This window comes from Poecile atricapillus, chromosome 2 (assembly GCF_030490865.1).
Source record: "Poecile atricapillus isolate bPoeAtr1 chromosome 2, bPoeAtr1.hap1, whole genome shotgun sequence".
Lineage (NCBI taxonomy): Eukaryota > Metazoa > Chordata > Aves > Passeriformes > Paridae > Poecile > Poecile atricapillus.
In genome coordinates this window covers 23,779,507-23,804,899 of record NC_081250.1, presented here as the reverse complement: position 1 = coordinate 23,804,899, position 25,393 = coordinate 23,779,507, and the positions used below count along the sequence as shown (strand labels likewise).

At 41.1% G+C, this 25,393-nt stretch overlaps 1 protein-coding gene across 4 annotated transcripts in view; it reads left to right on the top strand.

Annotated features, from left to right (window-relative positions):
* The first annotated feature begins 204 nt into the window (after window positions 1-204).
* CDK6 (cyclin dependent kinase 6) overlaps window positions 205-25,393 on the top strand; it is a 127,207-nt gene continuing 102,018 nt past the window's right edge. Inside the window, exons 1-2 of one of the 4 annotated variants that reach the window (XM_058833128.1) lie at window positions 205-654; window positions 2,948-3,409. In XM_058833128.1, the coding sequence (XP_058689111.1) occupies window positions 3,177-3,409 (233 nt within the window). In that variant the 5' untranslated portion in view covers window positions 205-654; window positions 2,948-3,176. Of the gene's footprint in view, window positions 655-722; window positions 767-972; window positions 1,235-2,927; window positions 3,410-25,393 lie in introns of those variants that run through there. The other 3 variants (XM_058833129.1, XM_058833132.1, XM_058833131.1) reach the window with 3 other exon arrangements.

Sequence of the window (25,393 nt, the reverse complement as noted above, 5' to 3'; positions counted from 1 at the left end):
CATGAAGGATTTCATTGAGTGTGAAGACAGAGAGCAGAGACAGAAAGCAGAAGGAGGCGGCTGCAGCCTTTGTAGTCGGGGAGGAATGCGGAAATGTTGAAGCACTATGTCAAACTTTTTTGAAACGGGGTCAAGTCACATTCAGCCAGCGTGGGAAAGCAAGGGAAAAAAAAAAAAAAGTTGAGGAGAGGGGGAAAAAAAAAAAAAAAAAAAAAAAAAAAAGGCAGCAAGCTGCTGCTGCTCCCAGGCAGAACAGAGGCCGGGGGAGCGAGCGAGAAGCGGCAGCGCAGCGGAGCGGCGGCGGCGCCGAGGGCCGGTGCCCGAGCCCCGCACCGCAGGCTGCGGCCGGCGGGGCTGCGATCGTGGCGCTGCAGCTCCCCGGGGGCCGCCGGCCGCGATTTTTATTTCGCCTTTTCCTTTTCCCCGGGCAACGTGGGGGCGGGAGGAGCGGGCTGGGGGACGAGTGCGAGCTCCTTCTGCGCCAAGGTGCAGCCCGGCGCCGGCGGCGGCAGGAGGATGCGAGCCGAGGGCGGCCGAGCCGCGGATCAGCTACCTGTGTGGCCCGGGCGGCCGCTGCCGGGACCTGCCGGAGACATCGCCATGTGAAGGGGCAGACCCCGGGCCGGCTCTCCACCCCGCCTCGCTCAATGGGAGGTTTGTGTTAGAGAGGACTCACCCCCTCCCTTCCCCCCCCACCCTCCACCCCCCGGGGCTGAGGATTATTTGGGGAACTGGTGGCGGTGCAGGCGGCCGTGGCGCACACCAGGTAACGCGGGGCGCCCATGTGCTCCGCGCACCCGGCCCCGCGGCGTGGCCCACACGCCGCCCCCTCCCCGCCCGGCCCGGCAGCCCACACCGCGCACCCCCCCTCCCCGCGGGCGGCACCGCGGACGCGTCCCTTCGGCAGCCGGGCCGGGGCAGCGCGCCCCGCGGTGCCGCCGCGACCGCCTCGGAGTCGGTGCGCGAGCGCGGAGGGGCCCGCGGGGGAAGGGGTGCCCTCAGGGGGAGCCGCCGGGGGGGTCCCCTCGGCGTCCTGCCGAGCAGCGGAGCCGGGCCCCCCTCCCCGCCCCGTCCGCTGAGAGGAAGCGCGGGGGCACGACGCCCCGCGTGTCCCCCGCCGCCACCCCCCGCCGCCTGCGGGGCGCCCGCGGAGGGGAGCTCGGCGGCGCGGCGGGGGCAGCGGCGGCCGGGGGCTGTCCCGGTGCCCCGCCGTGCCCGGGGAGGGCGAGCACGGGTAAGTTTACACGCGGCCGCGCCGGGGCAGAGGCCCGCCGGCCCCGCCGCCACGCACGCGCGGCGCCGCTGCCCGCCGCTCGGGGGCGCCCTGCCCGCGGCGCGGGGCGGGAGGGGGAGCGGGGGCCGCTCCGGGGGCTCGGGGCGGGCGGGGGTCCCCGCACACCGGGCTCGGGCAGGGTTCCCCTGCACACCGGGTTCGGGCAGGGTTCCCCCGCACACCGGGCTCGGGCAGGGTTCCCCCGCACACCGGACTCGGGCAGTGGTCCCCGCACACCGGACTCTGGCAGGGTTCCTCCGCACACCGGGCTCGGGCAGGGGTCCCCCGCACACCGGGCTCGGGCAGGGGGCTCCACATACCGGGCTCGGGGCGGGCAGGGGTTCACCGCACACTGGGCTCTGGCGGGGATCCCCTGCACACCGGACTCGGGTAGGGGTCTCTCTGCACTCCGGGCTCGGGGCAGCCCTCCGCGGCGGCCCACGCTGCTGTCGCCCAGTGATGCTGCAGGCGGGGACGCGGGGCTGCCCGGTGGCTGGGGCGGTGCGGTGGCAGCTGCGGTGGGAATTGAAGCCGGCGAGGCAGAGCTCTCTGGCTGCAGCTGAGGAGAAGGGATGAGCAGTGGGCACAGGTTTCTGTCCAATTGCGCTTTTCATCTCCAGCTAAGGTATAAGATCAGCTTGAGTGTGCAGAATAGGCGCTCTTTGCTTGAATTCCACTTAAGTGAGTTGGAACCCCCGACTCGCCTGTCTGGGACTGGTTCGTCTTAGCACGGTAAAAATGTGGTGTAGGAGAGTGCTACAGTCTTGGAGGTCCCTGTACCGCTGTATTAAAAAGGGTTAGGGGGAAGGGAGGAATTGATGTGGAGCTTTGTGAGGGGAGAGGATTTGCCCAGTCCTGCAGAAAGTGGATGAAGCTGGAAGCAGAATGAAGTGCTGCTGCTCTCCAGCCTAATGCACTCTGCAGCAGAGCATGCTGTTCCTGAAGACATCTTTGACCATGCTGCTTTGCAAAGAGCTGCCAGTGACACATGTATCAGTATCCACAGCCAACATCCTTGCTTGTTAATAAATTTGCTAAAGTGGGTATTTCTGAATCTACTTCAAGGCTCAGTCCTTTATAATGTATGTCATCTAAGTATGCATGTATTTAGACTGTCCACAGGCCCTTTCTTTCTTGTGATGTGATCATGATCTGTTCATGAAGGGCTTAGCACAGGAGAGAGCAGACCAAGGCAGAAACCTCCAAGTACTATTGTTTACAAGCAGATGACAGTAATATAGCAAAATACATATCCAGGATTCCACCACGTTCAATGAGTTCTGAAATCCTCACATAAGTTCTTGGATGTACACTTCCTCTCACACATGCGTAGGTAGCTCTGCCATCCCCATCACACGTGTGTCACGGAGTCATCACCTTTAGCCCATTCTCAGTAAAACCCCTCAGCATGCTGTTGCTCTGTAGCCGAGTGCCTAGCCTTCTGCACAGACTGTGATAACTTTGTAGTGTTATCAGCCACTTGGGGACGTTGATACATATGTCACCCTCATGGTTCACATCTTCCTTTCCACCACGATTTTGCTTTGCGTATAGCTGTCTATTAGCTTGATTCTAGCAGGTTTTGAACAATGCAAAGCCATGAACTAAACTAAACTAAACTAAACTCACTTTTCTTGCTTGGTTTGCCCTCCAGATTTGTTTGGCTTTACACAGGCAATGTTCCCAAAGACTGTATGGTAATTCCTGGTGGCCAGAAGAGGAGGCACATTGTGGTCAGTACAGAAAAGGAACGAGAGCAAGAGGGCAAGAGCTTCCTACTGCCTCTCCTGCAGAGGTGCCAAGCGTGTGGCCTGTCTGCACCCAAGCAGAGTACTGGTTTTCAGAAAGTGAGACTGAGAGCACCTCAAGGCACTCGGAGAGGAGGAAGAGGACTGGTGCCAGCATGGATAAGGACAGCACAAACCTGGCTGACCAGCAGTATGAATGTGTGGCTGAGATTGGGGAAGGAGCCTATGGGAAGGTGTTCAAAGCCCGAGACTTGAAGAACGGAGGTCGCTTTGTTGCGCTGAAGCGGGTACGGGTGCAGACCAGCGAGGAGGGGATGCCGCTGTCCACTATCCGAGAGGTGGCAGTTTTGAGGCACCTGGAAACATTTGAACACCCCAACGTGGTCAGGTGAGGAAGTGGGACGACTGTCCTGTTCAGTGGGGTCCTGGGTTTAGTATGTGAATTGTGTGAGCAACAGTTTGGGGGCATAAATGGAATGGACACTAGTTTGGGTTTGTGGCTGAAGTGAGCACTAAACTGTGTGCATGAAGTGTGGTTTGAGGTTTCAACAGGCCATGGTGCTGCCTGCCAGGCCTCACCTCATCCCTGTGCATTGCCTCCCACACACACAAACACCCATCTCCAGAGGCATAGGTGTGTGATTTAAGTGTTGGAATGGATGGGCAAGGAGCCATATATATACTATTTCCTCAGGCATGAGAGAAAATGAAAAAAACCCCAAACTCTCCCTGGTTTTGTCTGAACTAATAGTACTGCCAGCTGCAGCTGATTTTTGGCAGCTCTGTTCATTATAGAACAGGCAAGAATGAGAGCAGTAGTGGAATGTGCATTCTGCCTTTTTAGATGCTTTTAGAGAGAGTTACAAATTATTGTGTTAAAGAGAAGCAACAGCTTAAGACTTCATGCTTTTCAGGCAGCCTTATGGTTGAGTACTCTTTGATACTAATTTTCACCTTGAGCTGCTGATAGTGCTACCAAGAGAACAAAAGCACAGGTGTCAGACCTTGCTCACAAAATGGTGGCAGTGGCCCCAGAATGTCCTTCCTGTTGTGTCAGTAACATAAATCCTGGATAAATGGCCTGTGCTCTCAATGATAAGGCTAGCCCTACTGTAACCTCTTAGATTTTTCTGTAGCTAGAAACCTTCAGCTGCCTGTGAGTGTCTTTCATTAAAATGATGAACTTCAAGAAGTAAGCTTCACTTTGCAGATGCCCAGATTGAAACTGGTCAGCGTCTTGCTGGTGGTGCTGTATTAGCAAGAGTATTTCCTATTCTTTGTGTTACTTAAGCACATTTTACACAGCAAAAGGAAATAATTTTTGTACTTCAGTAACACCAAGACTCTTTCAGTCTTAGAGAAATAGATACTCTGAACTTACAGGTGTACTTCAAATGCCGTGCACGTGTTATCATCCTTTTTTGTGGGGTCTGAGATCAGGGGGTATTAGGTGCAAGAGGAAACATGAGACAGAGAATAATATTTAAATTTAAAAAGTCAATCCCTAGCGATTAATTAACTTTTGTTCATTTCAAGGCAACCTAATGTGACAGTTTCCTTTATGTCAAAACTGAATAGGCAGTGTATTCTGAAATGCTGATCGTGGAGTGCATGTCATCGGTCTCACTTCAGTGGGCAGTGGGACACTACAGACTGCAGCTCACACTTCCATTGCTCATCAAGCAAATCCACAATTCAGTTAATAACCATTATTTTGGCTGGCACTTAGTAATGCCAGAGGCTTAGTCAGTATACTTCAAAAGCAGGCATCATATGTTTGATCACTGAATCAAGTGGCTTGGTTTAGAGGAGCACATGCAAAGTTCTTCCTTGGCAGTAGAGGAATAATTGGGAGTTGTCAAAATCTTTGAAATGCAGCCCATTAATTTATGGGAGAAAATGAGGATTTAGTTTTCCAGGTTAAGGCATTTATATATTTGAAAGCTTAATCTTGTTTGGGAATAATTGAACATAATACTTAAGAACTTTTCTCCCATTGACATCTTTCCATATGATGTAAAAGATCTTTTTAAGAGCCTTCTAATCTTGAATGCAGCTAAATAATGAAAGTATAGTTCTTGTTTTCCAAAGAGCTATTTGATGAACTGACTATGCAACTGCAGGCTTCTTTTGCTTGATTTAAGTGCAACTGAATCTCAACGGAGCATTGCATAAATACATTGAAGCTTCAGATATTTTTACAAGCTTGAATGAAAACTAAATCTCTGCAAAGCAGTGAGTATTTTAACCAGTAATATGAGAATCTAATTTCAAAATAAAAATCTGTGAAAGTATGTTCCAGGTCCTAACAGTGGTGTTGTGAAGCCTGTACCTTTTGCCATAAGCAGCATTTCAGACACAAGGGCCTGGTTGGAAATGTATCAGGGTGCCTGGGACATTGATTGCACACCTTTTCCCACAAAAATGCAGAAGATAAGCAATTTCAAACTTTATCTCTTCTAAAATGTGAGGAATGATAATCAAAAACTCATGGTTTTTGCCCATAGTTTTAATCTGTAGAGCAGATAAGGAGGCCTTTGGAGTGACCAGAATCACATCCTTCAAATAGAAAAATTACTTGAAAACATTTAAATGGCCCAGTTCTGTTACAAAATATGGTAGAAGAGTTTGCAATTTATTGAAATTAAGCATCTATTTTTGTATTATGTAAATATACTCAGAAAAGGAAATACTGTAAAGTAAGTTCTGCAATTTTAAGCAGCTGATCTAATTGTACTTACTCATTGAACATATTATGCTCAAAATATTTTAATTGTTTGGGCATGCATTCTGGAAACTGCTATCGTGGCCAGACTAATAACTAAAAACAATTCCAAATGCATTGTCTGCATACTGGATTAAAATGTACATTGTTTTCACAGCACTGGGATAACAGCACAAATATTTAAAACCAAATATTTTTGATTTTGAGGGGATATCTAGTTATTTTCTGAATATTACAAGCAACTAGCCTGAGAGAACTATGTTGGAGCTACAAATAGTGTATTGTATCTGTTACCTCTGAGTAGTGGCATGTGTGATCCATGAGTTGCTCAATGCAAACCAGCAGCCATTCAGTGAGTCAAAATTTAGACAGACTTTGTACAGATGAGCTGCACAGGCCGTGTGCTCCTCTGTAGTACTCTGGCATCAGCTGACAGCAGAGATCACAGGCCACATGAACTTAGGCTGAGTGTAATTTTCAATTCAGATGGTAGCTCTGGGCTTCTCCAAAGAGTGCAGTAAGGATTTCAGCAGCCCAGGGCTTCTCTTTTGCCATGAAGTGGTGCTAAATGTGAAGAACAGTTTGGTAAGGAAAGACCCAGGACTTTGTAGGCATAGGTGGAGCTCCATGGCTTTGCTGGTCAGAACCAGGATTCAGAACTAGTGTTGCTACTCCAGCCCAGGTTTGTCTTAACAGTTGTAGATTCACTTCCTCTGTGAAATAGAGCCAAAACTGGTTTCCAGTGCTTGGGACTAGGGTTAGAAGAGAATTTTCTCTGTAAGGGAGAGATGTCTGAATAGCAGAGAATAATTTTAAACTTAATATTAATCATATTTTTCCATGCTACTACTTGCTAATTAGGAGAGCTTTATTTTGTGTTCTTTTGTTCCAAGTCTGTAATTTCTATATTTGTACAATGAAGAGATGCATTTTTTGCAGCACATTTACTTTTACAAAGAAAGATAATGAAATTAGGTAAGACTTCACTGCAGAACAAAACAACACAAGGTGCAAGAAAAGAATCAAAGGGAACTATAGTCTTCACCAGCACAGTGATGGTAATGATAATCTCTGTACAGTAATGGAAAGTTAAGAGTGGTATATGGAAACATATGGGGAAAAGGCAACTAAGAGAATTGCTATGTACTTAAAATCCTTTTGTGTTTTGCCCTTTTTATAGAGCTCCTCTCTGCCAGGACACCTTACTCTATTCTATTTACTTTCACAAAACAAAGTTAAAAATAGAATCTTCAAGAGTAAAACTTACTGTAAATCAATCTGAAAATAGCTATGTGGTGGGCTTGGAAAAGTCCCTTGTAGCTGGTAGGATGATCAAGGTACTCCTCTAGCTCGCCTTTCAGATAATAAGATGTAATGCTTTAATAAAACTTCTGTATATATAGTAGGTAAATCTGACAAAAGTTGGTCCAGCACTTATATAGCTTAGTGCTGTTCTAGTTGGGAAAAATGAAATATATATAGAAAAGAACAGACTGCCAGGAATAAATGACATATTAGATTAAGGAAATTCCTGTGTGTAAAACCCTGCTGCAAGATATCTGTAAAAATTCTTCTTGTGATTATAATGCTAAATTCAGCTGTATCTTGCTTTCATTCTACCCCTCTCCTGCTGGTAATCAGATGAATAATTTTCCCCGTATCTTAATCATCATCAAACTGTGAGTTTGCGCTCTGGGAAGGTGATATGCAAGACAGACTACAGTAGTTCTTAGCATGCTTGTTTTCTATCATATTTATATTTAACAGTTTTAATAGCATTAAACCTTAACCAAATTGAACAAAAAAGCAAAGCTGTTCATTTTTGCTTCCTATCTCATAACTTTTCTTTTATAAATACAACTTCTTTAGTATTTTCATGGTTTAGTAACTGCTCAATTTTTAAATAACTGAAACGATATTGAATATGACATATTAAAATATAATCTAGTCTGGGTTGCTGTCTCAAAGGTAAGTATCACAGATCTTGCCATTCAAAGAGATCATAACCATGTAAGAATGAAAAATCTTGATTCTGTGCTTTTTATTACTTTGCAGAATATGTGCCACACCTAATTGACTTAGCTTCAACAGAATGATCCACCTAGTTGGAAGTCTAAATCTGTTCCTCTTTTTTTTTTTTTGTATACAAATCAGTGGAAGGGAACACAGTAATTATGACTATTTGCACAGTTATGCCATGTTCATGTTTTTATGTTACTTTATATCATTGAAATATAAATGTCACTGTAAACTGCTCTCTGTGGTACAGCAGCCATGTCATGCTGCTTTTTCCCTGCTTTTTGCAGTCCAGTGGTCCACGCCGTTCTCTCTTGGTTTGCACTTGAGTGCTTGGTGGAGCCCATCAACTGCTTGCCTTGGCCAGGCCACCTGAGTGTTGGGGAGAGAGGCTGGCACACACGTCACTCCCCCATCCCTGTGTATGCTGACATAAAAACCAGCACCTGCTTGACCTTGCTCAGAGGTCCCAGAAGTCTGTAAATGGCTTGGGTCTTAAAATTTCCTTGTACATAGAAGGTCTTTTTGTAAGTGTCTTATTCCCTGTCTAACCTGATAGAGCATTCAGAATGTATCAGTTCTGATCAGCAGATCATCAATACCTAGTTAACCTTTTGCAAGACATTTGAACATGTGTTTGTTCTGCTTTTTTCTGTTTGTTAAACTGAAATGTTTATAGGAAGCATACAGAGGGAAAATATTTCAAAAGGCAGTAGCTAATTTTATTTCTCTTTCTGGTTTTTGGTGATGCTGATGTTGGCTTCTGACTTTATGTTATGTACTGTTAATAAGTTGAAAGGATGATCTTAAAATTATTGAGATGTTCCATCCTCTCAAGTGAAACATTTCTATTTTAGGGGGTGTTTGTCTCCATCGAACTCTGCTTCCTTCCTTCTTTTTTCTGCCAAGTTAATGTTAAACTTCTAGTCTGTGAGGTCATTCTTGCACATCAGCAGTGTGCTGTATTGTGCGATACAATTTATTTTTGTGTAGCATCACTCAGTATGGCATCTGGCAAGCCCCTAGAGACAAAGAAATGGTGATCTTTGCATTGCTGGTTAGAAAGATTGTCTTTCACACAGAAGGAGTAAAATAAGATACAGGGATGGAGTGGAGCAGAAGAAACTGAACTTGAAACTTGCCAAGTATTTGTGTGGCAGATGAATCTCAGCTGAGGTAGAAATGGTGGATGAGTAATGGGAAGGAAAAACTGAATGAGCTTCAGAGTCAGCTTTAGTCTCACACAAACAGGATGGTCTTCAAGGCAGATGTGAAGACGGGAAGTGCCTTGGCAAGGGAAAGGCATTTCCAGGCTGGAGAGCAGTTTTGGTCAGAAGGCAAGGGAGATCGTCCCTGAACTGACTGGCCACTGCCAGGGACACTGCAAAGGTCTCGGGGAGGAAGGGACTGCCTGCCTGGAAATACTGGCTTTTCTGATGGCTGGAGGGCAAAGGGGAATGATGTGGTTGCCACTGAACCTTGTACACAGGACTTGGAGAAATTGTTTAAGTTGTCAGAGGACATTGGGCAGAGAGTGGGCATGAACGCTGGCCTGTCATCATCTGCTTGCAACCTTACAGTACAGAATGAGCATGTGCAGGGAAAACAAGGATATTCTTGCCAATCATATGAATTGTTTGTTAGTTATGGATGTGATGATTTAGTTTTAATACATGATCTGTCAGAAACAGGACAAGATAAGAGCATGTCAGGAAGGAAGGGTTGAGTATGAAAGGGACTTCTGAGCCTTAGGAAATTCAGTTTCTGGAGTGAATACAATACTTTCTAAAAAGTATTTTATCTCATTCTAAATCTTAAGTTTTTTATAAAAAACATGTTTCCAGTCTGTATGAGTAAATGTTAGTCATTTTTAGGTTATTTGCAGTGCTCCCTTCCTTCTTTAAATCTGTGGATGGTTGTGTCTGTGCTGTTCTTAAAGAGATTTAGCCTTGCTGGGTCCTGCCTGGAATGGAAAACCAACTTCTTTCACCACAGCCATTGCTGATGGCAGACTGTGACTTCCAGGCAAGGGAATGGAGTGGGGTCCAGGATTCAAAACTGAGCCTTGAAAAGGTTTAGAGGCCAGGAGGGTGGGTAGTCCACACTTACAGACGGGCCATGGTGGATTCATTGAGACTTTCCCTTTTGCTTCATGGTACTCACTTCTGGCTGAAGTGTGGAGCAGAGCAGGGAGAAGAAAAGTTGCTTTCTTTTCCAGGGTTTAAAAGAGAGCAGGCTGGACCCTGGAGCGTGTGACCTAGCAAAGCACAGGTGGGCTTGGTGGAATTTAAGCCATTGTTTGAAGCTTAACACAGGTCTAAGTGCATTATCAAATAGAAATAGCTATGATACTACAGATGCACTGAATTTTAAAACATCTTTCTGGATACAGTTTAGGGATAATATACATCAGAATATCAATCACAGATACTGATTTTATTCATGTATTAGGTTAAAGCCTTATTTCTAGAAAATATTTCTACTAAAAGTTAAAATGAATCATGCAGAATAAGTAATATAACCATCCTGACAGAGCAGTAACATGAATTTGACATCAAGAGTGATTATTTGTCACTCTAGTAATTCTTAGGTGATGAAATTTAGTTATGCAGTTTTAAAATTATTCTATTAAGTTTGGTAACTGTAAATAAAATAGAAGTTTTTTCCAAGACTTTGCTGTATATAGAGGATTTGTTTGCTTGGTATGATGTCTAGTTATTTTCCAGTATTGCTGAACAAGTTGATTGTTAATGATCTAACAAATTATCAGAAGGTAAGTGTGCCTATATACATATTTAACTAAGCTGTGTTTTTTCTTTTAAAAGAGAGAAGATTTCTCCACTTATGCCTGTTCTTCATATCTTCTTACATTCTGAAAAATACTTCTAATTATGCAGGCACGATTATTTAACAGGTATACCTTTAAACTCGAAATAATTTATATTTAATAAATAATCCGCTTCAGAATTTTCCAAGGAGTGTTTTTTTCCATTGTGTCCTTTGACATTTTCCATTTGGGAGACTGCCATGTCAGAAGCTTTTGATGAGATGATCGTCAAAGAGTGGAAATGTGACTGTTGATTTCTGAACTCTTCAGAACACCTCATTGCATCCAAATTATTGTATTGGTTTTAATATTTTTTTATTTACCCTTTACCTTTGACAATTGGTCCCATCATTAGGGAAAAAAGGAAATAGTCTGTTAAATAATCCCTTTAAAATCCGACCTTAAATTTCTAACAACACAGTTGTGTTTTCTATAGGCAGAATAAAAAATCTTTTATATAAGTAGTAAGAAACTGTTTCATATGATTCTTTAGATGTCTTTTTAGGGTTTCAGAAGAAGATGAGTTTCTGTTCTCTGAAGTATCTCACATAGTTTTTAGGACGAGGTGAACATTTTACACACCTAAATACAGGGTGTGCCAGTTTGCTGGTAGAATTGTCCTTGGGTGTATTTCCCATGACATACCTAGGAAACAATATACAAGCTTAGCAATAAGTTCTGTACTGTTTTAAAAGGGTTCATACCAACACTGACTGCTTATTACTCTGGATTATCATTAGCAGGTGACTGATCTTCTCTTAATAAAAGAAAATAAAAAACTAACTCAAACATGAATCCATCTTTACAGGAATTTCCCGTATTTAATGATTGAAAGCTCAGTTCCAGTACAGATGAATCATACTGAGTTTAGGTGAAACCTATTGAGTTTGGATTTTTGAAACATTGGTCAGTGCAGAACATTATAGATTTGATAGAAACAGAGAAATGAAGTGAGGAATAGAGTGGAAAAGCTTGTGTGATTTTTTTTTTCTCTCCTTTGTGTGAAACTTTGGCTAGTCTTTTAATATCTATTTGAAGTGTGGTCAGTGTGATAAATTGCTGTTTAGCAATGCCAGAGATCTCCCTTTTCCCTGAAATCAATTAATTATAAACTGAAAATTTCAGTACTTTGTTCACTGTTCCTTAAGTTAGCATATTTCTGAGAGCTTTTTCTGATCGTAATTCCTAGCTGCACTGGTGCTTTTGTTTCTCTTCATCTGTGGAGCTAGGGCTCTACTGTAAGGATAGAATTCTATCACTTTTTTTTTTTTTTCTACATTTGATGTGGTATTTTGCATACAGCTGCAGAGTAGACAGTTACCTTTGAAAAGAACATTTGGCTGGTTTAATTTGATTAGAGCAAACCACCTCAATCATTACTGAACTAAGACCGTTTTCACTTTAACTTGGCTGTAGGAGTTGGGAATGTACTGACTGTGCTTAGATGTTTGGGGGAGGACTCGTTTGGATACACAGCTACTGCTGAAGTGAAACAACCTTAGAGGACCTTGCGTACTCTGCTCTTTCCCAATAAAAAGGGAAGGCTGTGAAGCCATTGAATGTCACGTTTAACTTTCCCTCACTGTGACAAGGAATTAATTTCCTACAAAAAAATTGGAAATGTTTAATGCATAGAAATACAGAATCATACATTTTTTTAAACCACCATGATACTAAAAACATACACAGGATATGAAAGTCTTATATTTACAACAGATTTAAAACATGCCTAGCAATAATATTTTGAATTAAGTTGTAGTAAAATCCAACATAGAAATATGGCGGGATTCTCATAGATACATTATATCCAAGTTAAAATTGAAGCCCTTTTAGTAAGTCTCAGTAAGATTCCCACTTTCTTTCGTGGAGTTTTGATTTTCTACCCCTTTCCTCATCATATAAATATATTGGGGTGGTTTTTTATGTCGCGTATTAAAGATCAGATTAGATACTTAAGATTCACAGTACTATGTATTCTGTATGAGTTTTGCTTTTCAGTTTCCCTCACTGATGATCACATAATTTTCCTAGAAAAACTCCCATGGCTGTCTAGAATATAAATATATCTGATACATAATAAATGGCAGATGTTCAATAAATGGTAGTCAGCTGGTGTTCTGTAGAAAATACAATTCTGATCCTTAAGTGCCCTGACTTCGTGGTAGTGCATCATCATATGTACAATATTTTAACCAGAGGATTACAGCTGAAGGAAGAGTTTCTACTTCTTGCATTATGTTCTGAAAAGCAGTTTGCATAGTTAACTGTTCATCTGTGTCATCAGCCTAACACTGGCTGCTAATGGCAGAATTGCATACCCATCTTCCAGCTAATCCAGGAATCAAGTTGCACATTTAGGGCTTGAGTTTCTGCTGGGAAATTGAAAGAGCTACACTGATTCAAACAGCTTTGGTTGTTCACATCATAAGGTCCTAGTGTTAAGATGAATGAAAATGCATTAGCACAGGCAGACAGTGCAGCAAGAGTGCGTGTTTGAGATTTCACCATCTAGAGTTTAGATGCTGCAACTATTGAGTTCACCAAACTAGGGTATAAAAATCCATTAGGTTTTTCACTGAAGTAGATGTAGCATTTCTGTTGACCTGTTTTACTCGTAGTTACACTATAAATAATTCCTAACTCACTGTGTATCCTCTGAAATACTCGATTCTGTGTTGTCACCTAAGCATCTTGCACAACATTATCTCTCAAACTCCAGGTTGCATCACAGGTACAGTCATTTCAGTGCAGTGTACATCTCCTTTCTTCAAGGGCAAATGCTTCTAGAGCTACAGTTGGAGACTTTGCTGTACAGTATTGAAATTTGTATAATGCTACTCAGTAACACAGCACTAGAACCTTTATTACTGATTTCCAGGTTCCTTCAGGACAGTGGAAGTCAATGACCTATATTACTTCTCTGTGCTGGGAAGTAGATTATAAAGTGAGTCTTGTTTTGCCGACTTTATCTATCAGCATACTTTGTATTTGTGAACTTTATGACATAGAGATTAGGCAACATCTGCACTTTAATTAGTGTTGTTTATCCTTAGATAACCTTCTAGATTGTTAATGGAGATAGGCCTACCCACTGATCTTTGTGGTTTCCTCGCAGACATCTCTAATCAATTTGTTGCCTCACTGTTTATCTCTGCTTTTTATAAAATGCTGAGCAGCAAGTTTTGATCAAAGCAGTAATACCTGTATCCAGACAGGTTGGAATCAATGACTGTAGTCTGAAAATTAGAATGATGTGTCTCATTAAACTTAAGGCAGGGCCCAGACAAGTTAGTACTTCTGCAGAACTGAGCACCCGTATCTCTGCATTTCATAAAGTCCCGTTCATCATACTGCCGTTATGTTTGTAGCATCATTTAAAACAAACAAAAAAAAAAATGTTACCTGGAATTTCTTAATTCTCTGTTGCTTACTATTCACGTTGTCTCTATTTTTAAGAACTCGGAAAGGTTTTATTACTTTTAAATTTTATTTGGTCAGATTAAAACATGACTTAGAGATGTCAGTTATTTCAGAAGCAAATATTTGTGCAGAAGTGAAAAAATACAAACAAAAATGAGACTGGAACTGAGAATCAGGGCAGTACAAGAGCAAGAATAGTTAGGATTTACACAAAAGAGAGAGGTAATCCATTTGACTAAAAATTACAGGTATTTGTGCATATAGATAAATGGCAGGCAGGTGAATGACGCTGATGAGGGAGTTTTCTTAGCAGACATTCGAAGTATATTGGAATATCGTAAATTGGCAGGATATTGTGGTGTCTGTAAGAAAATACAGTTCAAAGAATACTTGGTTTCCAGTAACCCAAAACTGAGAGTGAGCAATTTCTGCAGGAGCAAAGCTTAAGCCATGAAAAGCTAATAATCTTTTGCTGTCCCATACATCAGTGAAAGGACATTGAGCCTATGATTCTGGAAGCTGTAAAGTAAACTAAGTTCACAAAAGTACCCATAAAGCACACACCATTTAACCACTGATCATAGTAGACCAAGTTTAAAGACAAAACTTAGAGATACAATAAATGATGTAGTTCTTCCTGGAGTAGAAAAAAGAGAGATCACTCTGCATAGCCTGAAGTAACTTGCAATAGCTGATTTAAGAAATCATGATAGTCAAGACACACAGTCATAGTGGCCGCAACAATTAAGTCTGACATTTTTGGAAAAGGGATGGTTCCAAAATTTGACATAGTAGCAATAGGCTTTAGAAAAGAGAGGTGAAGAAGCAAGAAATAATCAAAAATTTAGCAGTCAAGAGGAATGATATGAAAAGGCTTAGACTTGAAGTGGTGGGTACTTAAATAGAGAGTTATAGCAGTGAAGTTTTTGTCACTTGGGTCATGCACCATTCTTGATGTCATGCTCTCTCCAGTCACTGAAATCCTGGCTGCTGTTTAGATCTATATCCTCTTCCTAGGTGCTAGATATAACAGGACAGTTTAAGAGTATTGGATTCTTAAACTCTCTGAAGGAATGGGAGATGTTCAAGGGACACAGCAGACTTTCTACCCTTTTTTTTGCTATGCTCCAGTGTATCATGATGGGTTCACAAAAGGTGCACATAGCCACACATAACAAGATAGGGATGTGAGATAATTGCAAGTAGACACTTTAATCATCTGAATATTAAAAGTGTACTCCATCTAGTCATGTAGGATCTCCCCATAGTGAGTACAGAACCAGCATGTGCTTTAGGAGAATAGTTCATCCTGCCCACCCTCAGTGCCCATGCTGGAGTACAATGAATTGCTCTCTGGAAATGCTCATTTTGACTAGAGGGAACCCAGGTGGACAAGCTTGAGAAGTGGGCCCATGGGAGTCTTGTGAGGTGTAACAAGACCAAGTGCTGGTGCTGCACCTACGTCAAGGCAACCTCCAGTATCCACTCAGGCTGGGGGATGCAGGGATGTGGAGCAGCCCTGTCCAGAAGGACCTGGAGGTGCTGGTGGATGAGAGGCTGGACATGACCTGGCCATGGGCACTCCCAGCCCAGAAAGCCAAAGGTGTCCTGGGCTGCACCAAAAGCAGCGTGGGCAGCAGGGCAGGGGAGGGGATTCTGCCCCTCTGCTCTGGTTTGGTGAGAGAGATCCCACCTGGAACACAGCACCCAGCTCTGGGGTGCCCAGCTCAGGAAGGACATGGAGCTGTTGGAGCGAGCCCAGAGCAGGGGCACTAAGATGGGTAGAAGGATGGAGCACATCTCCTGTGAGAGAAGGCTGAAAGACTGTGTTTGTTCAGCCTAGAACAAAGAAGGCTTTGGGATGACTTACTTGTGGTCTTCCGGTACCTGAAGGGAACCTGGAAGAATGAAAGAGAGGAACTTTTTACTAGTACTTGTAGTGACAGAACGAGAGGGAATGACTTCCAACTGAAAGAAGATAAGATTAGATACTAGGAAAGAATTCTTTACTGTGAGGGTGGGCAGGTCACTGAACAGGTTGCCCAGAAAAATGATGGGTGCCCCATCCATGGAAATGTTCAAGGGCAGACAGGATGGAGCTGAGCAACCTGCTCTAGTGAAGGGTACATGGTAGGAGCATTGGAAGTATATGATCTTTAAGATCCCTTCCATCCCAAACCATTCTCTGATTCTAATGTAGAGTGGCCACCCAACTGTTGCTTGCTCTGTCTCATTGAGATTAGTGCAGATCAGTAAAGTTTGAAGGTGAAAAGTACAAGTGCTAGTAGGGAGTTTGTACAGTAAATAACTGATCTCACAGAATCAAAAAGGAAATTATTTTGGGTGTGGGAGAACAAAAAGTTAGTACTGAAATCAGAGCGTACTTGGCCCACGAGAATTTAGATGGAAGATGAAATGAGTATTATCGGGGAAATTTTTTTTAACCAAAGTCTATTGTATGTGGATTGTTGGTAAGAGCTTGTACAAGCTCTTGTACAAGCTCAAGGCACTTTGTTTTTGTCACTTGGCAAAAATTATGCATTTCTGTAATAGGAGGGCGTGGGTGTGGGTTTCTGTGAAATTTACTGGCTTCAGACAGTCTGCTTCTAGCATGTATTTGGCATTTAAGTGCTAAAGGGCACTGATAGTAGCTGGGATGGATGGGCATTGCCTGCTTATCCTGTGCCAATTTTAAGCTCCAGCAGAAGCCATTTTGGTCAAAAATTGTTAATGTTTTACAAGAGGAAAAGTAACTGATGATGTGTGTTGGAGATGGCAGCTCATGCAGTCTATGAGTAGTTTAAGGCACCTTTCAAAGCTTGCTCTGTTGTGGTTTCTCTTTTGGTCATTACTCTTCAGTCTGCCATACTGATCTCAGACAGGATTTACCACTAAGTGGGTTTATTTTGTCATTATTGAAAAAATTTTGATGCTGCACATAGTTTCATTGCCTCAATTTAATTTTTGGCAAATTGCATGATTGTACAGTTGCAAATAGTTGGAAAACTCTGGTGTCTGACTTACATTCCAGTCTAAATTGTCCAAGACCTGAGTTTTTGCAAAGCAGGGGTGCTATACCTTTATCTCTTGGAATAATTTTGGATGAATTTCTATTTATCTATTATCTCAAAACATGTCAGCCCACATTGCTCAGTAATAGCTTTCAAAATTTAAATCAGTCAATCAATACTGCTAAAAGATTCTGCTCCATGATTTTTTATGTTGAGTGTCTGTTTTATAATTTGACATAAAAGGCTTGAGAACAGTTTCGTTTATTATGGAACTACTAAGACAATACAGTAGTAGTAAAGTAAATAATCTGCTGTATTAAGCTGTTTGGATATGCATATTACACATATGGATATATGTGGAAAAGGAAAACCATGAAAATGTTGAGATTTGACTGCATTCAACTTGAAAATTATTATTTTGTAACATGGATTATGATTGTTAGACATATAGGTCTGCAATTAGTTCATTGACTGTGCTTTAAAAATATGAGAACAGTTTTCTTTTTTAAAGTTTAGAAAAAATGGAGACAGGATGAGGGCAAGTCAGGAAAAAAAAATCCGAAAAGCTAATGTTTTTTAAAAAGTTGCATGACACTGAAAATTGGAACATGGAACTGAAATACCATCTCACTCTAAATTATTATAAAATAGTACATTTTCTTAAATGTATTCTGGAAAGAGTAAATAAAAATTATAAATCCTAAAGTCAGTGGCAAAGATCCCAGGCATCTTTTGGCATCTCTTGGCTTAACCTCACCTGGGCAGAAGGCATCTAAAGAGGGAATGTCCGTGTTTAAAAGTAGCACAATTAGTTTTTTTAACAGATGGGTTTTTTTCCTGCTGTTGTTTGCAGTATAAATATATATATTTTTAAGGGCTTTAGAGAATATTTAGATGATGTGATTATGTATCTCCTTTAATATTGATGTTTTTTTAAGTTTTCAGACCTTGCAAAATTCAAGGTCACTTTAATCTTCTTTCTTTCAAGCACGAAATTGCCATCCCTTATCAGCATTAGTCATTTAGTTTGAGAACTCAGTCATCCTCAGAGCACATCCTTTATACAAAAATATTTCAATAACATTTGTCAGCTTTAAATTGAGGCTTTTTTTTAAAAGTCTGTTGAATTCTTGAAATAAAATCAAAATTTTCTGAATGGACATGGTTTATCATGGCTTTTCTAATATATTGATCACTGTTATTTTCACAAGCCTGACAAAGTTTTATTTTGCTTTGAAAGACCTACATCCATGTTGCTTTTCTGCCTTCTGTGGTGGAATTGTGTGAACTGTACTGCATTTAGATCTGTAGTCATGCACCATAAGTGCCTGCATACAGAGGCATCCATGGAAATGAAGACTACTGTGTCTACCTGGATTTAGCAAAAAATAAAGCTCTACTGTGCATGTTTCTTCCAGTGGACTTGAGATAGCTATTTATCAGTCAAATATTTTCATAATTGAGACACACATTCTTACATTAGAAGATCCAGATGCCAGTTGTGATGTTTGAAAACCAAGATATGCCTGCATGAAAAGTAGGTAAAAAAAATTACAGATATTTGTCTTTCTTCACAGAAAGTCACTTCAATTCTGCGATAACTCAGAAAGCAGCCGAATGGACCTTTACAAAATGTGAACTAAGTCACTTCTAAGTGGAGACAGCTGGGGTCTATTTAATATCCTGTGTAAAATGGTAGAGGTCAGCTTCCTGGAATAACTTAGGAGTTTTATTTCATGAATATCCTACTGCTTCAGGGACCTGGGGTGACGGTAAGGCTCTCAAACTAAAGTGCGCCATAAGGAAAAGCTCCAGAGCTGGAGCTTTCCTAGCTCTGCATTTGCTGTGGAAGAGTGGGAAACATCCTTTGTCCAGCAGAATCTACACATTCTCAGTGTAAATGTCTGTTGTGTGAGCGCTTATTAATGCAGGCAACTAGTCTCAATGTTTCCTTCCATTCCTACATTGTGACTTAAGCTTTAGGATACTAATTGAAGATCAATGAGAAGTCATCGAGAATTTTGAGACTGGACAACAAGTGATTCCTAAATGTACTGATTACCCTAAATGCATAGATTTGTCCTGGGATGATTTTGTAATTTGGGACATTTGTTTCTAAATCACTTAACTTATCTTGAGAGTTTTATGATTTTTTTTCTCTCCATGCAATTAATAGAGCCACATCTTTACCACCTAAGATCATACATTCCCTTAGTGTGTTCCTTAATGTATCTCTTAGATTTAATTAGTCCTCGAGTTTAGAATCTTATTTTATTTCCTGTCTCCTTCTATTCCGTTTTGTGTTGGACATGTCAGTGGAAAAAAAATTACCTTTGTAGGCCAGTATCACTGGTAACTGTTCACTCACACAGAAGTTCAGAAATTGTATGATACAGCAATTGATAAAATTGGTAGTTCAGTGACACTATAATTAAACACCTGTGGTGCAGTAAGCCTGAAGATTCACATTAAAAATTGTACTCTAATGATGTCAAATATGATTACATACTTTTCATATTTGTGACAATTTGTCATTTCCTTGACTGCTTTTTAAAGTTGAAGATAAACAGAAGCACTAAAGTAGAATTAAGAGGAGTAAGTGTTTCTGTTAAATGGGAAAAAGGTGAAGATGAGGGAAAAAAAAGTAGTGTGTCACTGGAATAGGCAGGCTGACCACAGAAAAGGCTTTTGTAGACTGTGATGGTTCTGTGGGGCCTGTATGGTGTATACCATTGCCTGTTTAGTCAACTCTACAAAGGCTCAATGCCATCAGCTGTGGTATTTTTGTGCTGTTTCTCCCAACAGAGGTAAATGGGGTGGTTGTGGAGTTTAGGGATGGAATATAGAAAATAATGAGGAGCAAATCCTTCAGCCCTCATTGTCTCATGACTCATTCTTGAAATGAAAATAATTACATTAATAAAACAATTCATATATGGCTTAGAAAGGGTTAGAACAATTTCTGTTTCACCCAACATTTATACCCTGAAGTGCAAAAGGTAGTTCCTGGGGTAGGGAATAGCGTAGGAGCAGGACGGACCTGAAGCGATAATTCTGGCAAATTAAGGCTCTTGCTGACGTCTCTATGATCTTAAGTAATCCGTGTCCACTGCTTTGCTTTGCAAGCAGATGGGAGCCAGCCCTGCCTCACTCCCAGGCAGATGCCTCCTGACTCCACTGATGCTGTGATCTGGCTGGCAGCCATGAAGCCACGCTAGCCCCCAGAGCCTCAGCCATGGGCTCCACTGTGCTCAGACCTCCCTCAGCTCTGCCTGGGCATCACAGCACACCCTGCTCTGCTGGCACTGCCTGGGTACATGGACCTTGTTTTCATTTGCCTGCATGCAAAGATGTTTTAGCGCTCCAGGAACCAGATCTTGTTTTGTGAGATTTATTACAGTTTGCTCATTTCTTGCAGAAATGTGGAAAATTATGTATGCAAAACAATCAAAATGCAGTTTTGCCATGAGTTTACATCTGATATAAATTTTGTAATTTACAAAATGCTGAATTTATATCAAAACTACCCATACATTAAAATATAAACCTTCATCTCATGCTGCTGAAAGACACCCCAAAAGAAACAGTTGCATTTGCCCTGTAGTAATAAAACAGTTGAATAAAATTTATTGCCAGTTCAAAATGCTACTAACACCTCATTTTCATTGCCGAACTCTTCAAATAATCTTTAATTTGTTTTCTTTTACATATGTGTGCAAGAGTTTAAAGGAAATACTTAAAGACTTGTATAGCCTGTAGAATTCTTCATCCCATGTGCATTAATCTTTAAATGGTTGGCTCACTGTGCCATGTAAACTGGCTAGAAAGGGAGGAAACATGTATCATACATCTGCCTTAAGAACTGGAGGATGACAGCACCTGAGAATCTTACAAAAATAGATATTTTTGGTTTACTTTACATGTGCTATGAATTAATGGGAATAAAAAAAAAAAAAAAGCTTGATAGAAGAAATGACAAGACAGTCAAGGAGCCTGCATGGCCACATGTGAATGGCCATGAATGGGAAGAGGACCATTATGATGTCCACCTCTTAAAACACTTGGAAGATGTAGTTCTGATGAAACATGTAAGGAATTTGCATGCTAATGGAAAAAATGACCCCTTTTTATGTATTGAGTGTTTAAGAGCAATTGCCTCCAGCTAAATTTATTAAGCCAGAAGAACCTTGTAAATTTCTGTTGAAGATTTATTAGTCCCATTTGTTTCTGTTCTTCAGAACATGAATATTAAACTTAATCCTGCAAGTTTGTCACAGGTGAAACTCCCTTTCAAATTAAAGGAAATTGTGGACTTGTGCCAAAGCCAGTTAAATGCATGTACTGACTTCATAATGTCTAGGTAAAGGCTCTTGTATGCTGAGCTGTTTAGGATTGATCCTGGTGTTTGAGGGTTGAGTGAATAGGGAAGAGGTGTTTTTAGTATCTTTTTTTTTTTTCTTTTGAGTTCTCTCTCATTTTGTTTTAACTTCTATGTGGAAGAAATATTTTAAAACAACTTCAGAAATGAACTGAACAGAATCTGTAATCCCACCAAGTAAAATTGATCAGTTACAATCTTTCAGGGAAAGTGTAATCTCGTCTAAATTCAGTTAAATTAAAGCATTTTGTCGAAGTTACTCATTTAGGCATCTTCCATAGCAAGCAGGGACAGACAGTACTCCCCAGAGTGATTCAGTCAACTTACTTCTTTCCCCTGGATAAATGAAGACCTACATGATCCATTCAAACTAAACACCAATCACTGAGCATCTGCATTACAGGAGTTGTATCTCTTCCATGGAAGCTGGGAGGAGAACATGTTGCTTCACAAGCTGTGCAAGGGTGTGGTATAGATGGATGGCTGTAGATCATCTGTCTGATGATGGGTAGCCAGAGACTGCGATGTTCAATGAAGTTGAGAGTTTCCTTGCAAGCCTTAAATCTGCCTTCTGCTGAATTTAGGTACTTTGTAGTCCCATAGTTTTGATACTTTGGTTTTGGAATAAATATCCTCTCACACTTTGCTTTTTCTTTTAAAGTTACCTGTTACTCTGCCACTCAGTTTTTCTTTTACAATTTAAAAAGAAGAGAGCAATGTTTATGTGTGTAGATCTGGCTTCCTCACAAAACCTGGCCAGATCCTGTTTGTTTTTCGTACACGTGTGAGAAATTGCCTTTGTCTTTCTGATTTTTGGAAATCAACTGAGTGTTGTTTACTTTTGGGCAGGTGGGATGTCATTTGTAGCATGTTGAGCAGCGGTGACAGGACACAGTACAGCGCCACTGGAAGGTTGCTTGAGTTCACTGTGCTCCCTTCCAGGTTTTGCTGAAGTGAATGAGGAATTCCCTTTGAAGTTCATGGTGCCACTGGCATCATGGCACACAGGAGTATTGCTGAGAATACATTTGGCATCAAAGCCTGATCAAAGTCACTCTCCTTACTGTTTGTATATAAAAAGCACTGTGAACTGCATTTGTGGTTTTATGTGATATTACCTCATGCAGGACAAATCTGTGGAAAGCAGCACGCAAAGTGTAAGACACCTTTTGGATTTTCACTTGACTTAATCTTGAACATGAAACTGCATTCACCACCTAACTGCTTGTGTTGAAAGTGGGAAGATACGTCTGATCCATTTTCAGGAAATTTTGAGCAGTTCTGGTGAATCCATAAACAGGTGTTTTCAGCAGATACAGACATTTTTTTAAAAGTTGTTTACATGCAGTTTAAATATCTGGTGTTAAATTGCTGTTTCCATTTTTAAGATAACAAGAACTATTCACATCTATTGCTGTTTTCTAGTTCTTCAGGTTAAGACTGGGAAAACAACAGTTAGCAGTTTGTTCATTTCAGAATTTAAGAACAAATACTGTGATGAATGCCTTAGTCATCATGACCATAGTTTTCAGAGATGAATACCCATATTCAGGAATACTTAAGGGTAACTAAAAAGTTAGGAAGGAGAGAATGTGGTACAGATAAGGATGCTTAACTGCAAAAGGGAACCATGTGTGTTAGGCCCTAAGTTGTAGAGTTCTTGCTGCAGGGCTAAAAACCAGATAGGGGTTGAAATGGTGGCTGGCTGAGTATAAAAAAGAGGGAAGATACCAGGCGGATAAGGCAGATGGAGCTTTAGGTTACGTGTGTACTTAAAAATCACCCAGGTGTTCTGCATGCTGCAAGTTAAGTGTAGCATAAGTTAATTGGTAATTCAGGAATGGTGGATCATGCAAGGTCAAGATCTATGACAGATTTATTCTGCATACTGGTATTCAAAAAGGTATTCTTCTGCTGACAGGTCTAAAAAAATTTCATGCAATACTACTCACAGCTTGTGTTGCCCTGTCAACTGACCATGCTGTCATAGCAATACACCGACTAGTAGAAGTATGCGCTCTATTTCCCAGTGATTGTTGGTTTCATTCTCTTACCAAGGATTTCCTTTTTATAATGTCATTTAGAGAGACAATAACTTTTTATTTAAGAAATCATATGTAATAATAACCCAAATATAAACAAATGGGCATAAGAGTGAACCACGCCTTGTTTTACTGTGGTTTACTGACTTGTCTGCTAATTGTTTTCTGTTTAATACATGGATATATAGCATGTTACATTAAAAGGTCTGTAGATTCCCTTTGTAATGGTATTCCCTGAATACATTAGAACAACATAATTCAAATAATTTAAAAGAATTTATTTTCATTTATTAACATCTCTTTTTACTAACATATATGCTGTTTATTTACTTTGTGCATGTTTAGTATTGTCAACTTTAGCCAGTTAGGCTTTTGTTTTTCTTAAGGCTTTTGTTTTCTTCTGTTTTGTGCTCTTTTGCTTTTGCAGTGGAATTCATGGTATTGTTAAACTGACAAAGTTTTCCCCTTCTAAAAGTCATCTCTTGATCCTTTTTTGAGAAAGACAAACTGTTTGGTCCCAACTCTACCTGTGAAGCATAGAAATGTATTTTCTTACAAGCCTTTAATGTGTCAGTGTCTCACAAATCATTACTGTTACCGCTGAAGATGAATAGATCACACGGACACAGGTCGAGGTGTGGTGAAAGAAGGAGCAGAGTTTATTTTTCCTCCCAGGATTTATAGGCTTCTGACCACGGCCAGGGATTGGATGGTCAGGATAACACTTTCCCACTGCACTGGCCATGAGAGATGTCCATCACAAGACGTGTAACAGAAAGAATGTACACATATCTATGTTTACAGTTACTGTCCTGGGAAAGTCTTTAGAAAACCATGGCAGCAAGCTCAGAAGCTGAGTTTTCAGGGCGACACATTACAACAATACTTGATGCCAGTAACAGAACAACAGCAAAGTATTTTGCCTCTATTGCTCTGTCTCCCCTCCTCTTCACCATCACCATCACATCTTTGGACTCCTTTCAAGTGCTGCCAGTACTGGTCCATGCTGGGAAGTAGTAGCAACATCATCAGCACTCAGGTGTATTTCCAGCCTTTAGCAAGGCCCCTTACCTTGCTTTTTCAATGTCTGACAGCTAGGCCCTTCAGAATTACTCTCAGTCAGGCTGCTGCTTTTCAGGTTGCTTGTATTCCTGAGGGCTTAGCCTATGCTGGCTGGTCAGTTAAGACTCAAACAGCACATGAGTTTGCAGTTCATTCACCATTGTCCAGAATAATTGTGGCTGTAGAGTAACCTGGAGGTCTTTCAGGAACAGCAGCCCCTGGATTGATAAGCATTAAAACAGAGGACCTCTTCTGTCACCTTCTACAGTAACTGCTCTGTTATTTTTAGGTTCTCCCATGAATCTATAAGAAGCAAGAGTTTGTACTCAAATTTGCATTGGAGTTACATACAACTTTTAAAAAGCTGAATTAAATATCTCAGGAACTGCTGTGATATTGCAAGCATTTAAAAAACTATATGAGATTGTACGGAGTATCAAACAGTACATTTGATATTTTGCAATGAATTTTTTTATGTGTAGTGAAGGGTTATTATTTCCTTTGTTATTTTTGATACGTTGGCATCACAATTACATCTTGTGTAGATAGATTATTATGAAGAATGAGTGGTAATTTGTTCCACTTATAAATACAATTTATAATTGTATAATTTTAATTTTATAATTTATAAAGTATAAATTTTGAAGATGAGTTGTTTTTACTTAAACCTAGAAGAGAGATGTTCATCTTAGATTTAGATCCTGTAGGTCTGGCACAAGCATGAATTCAAAATGCAAACAGAAATGTGGAGTCTGTAACATGTAGTTTGTGAGCTCCAGTAAAGACTGGATTTTGTTGTATCTCATCTTGTACCATGTACAGCTGCAAGTCCAGAATAACATATGGGCTCCTTTCATTTGAATTAAACAAAATCAACATTCAGGCTTAAGT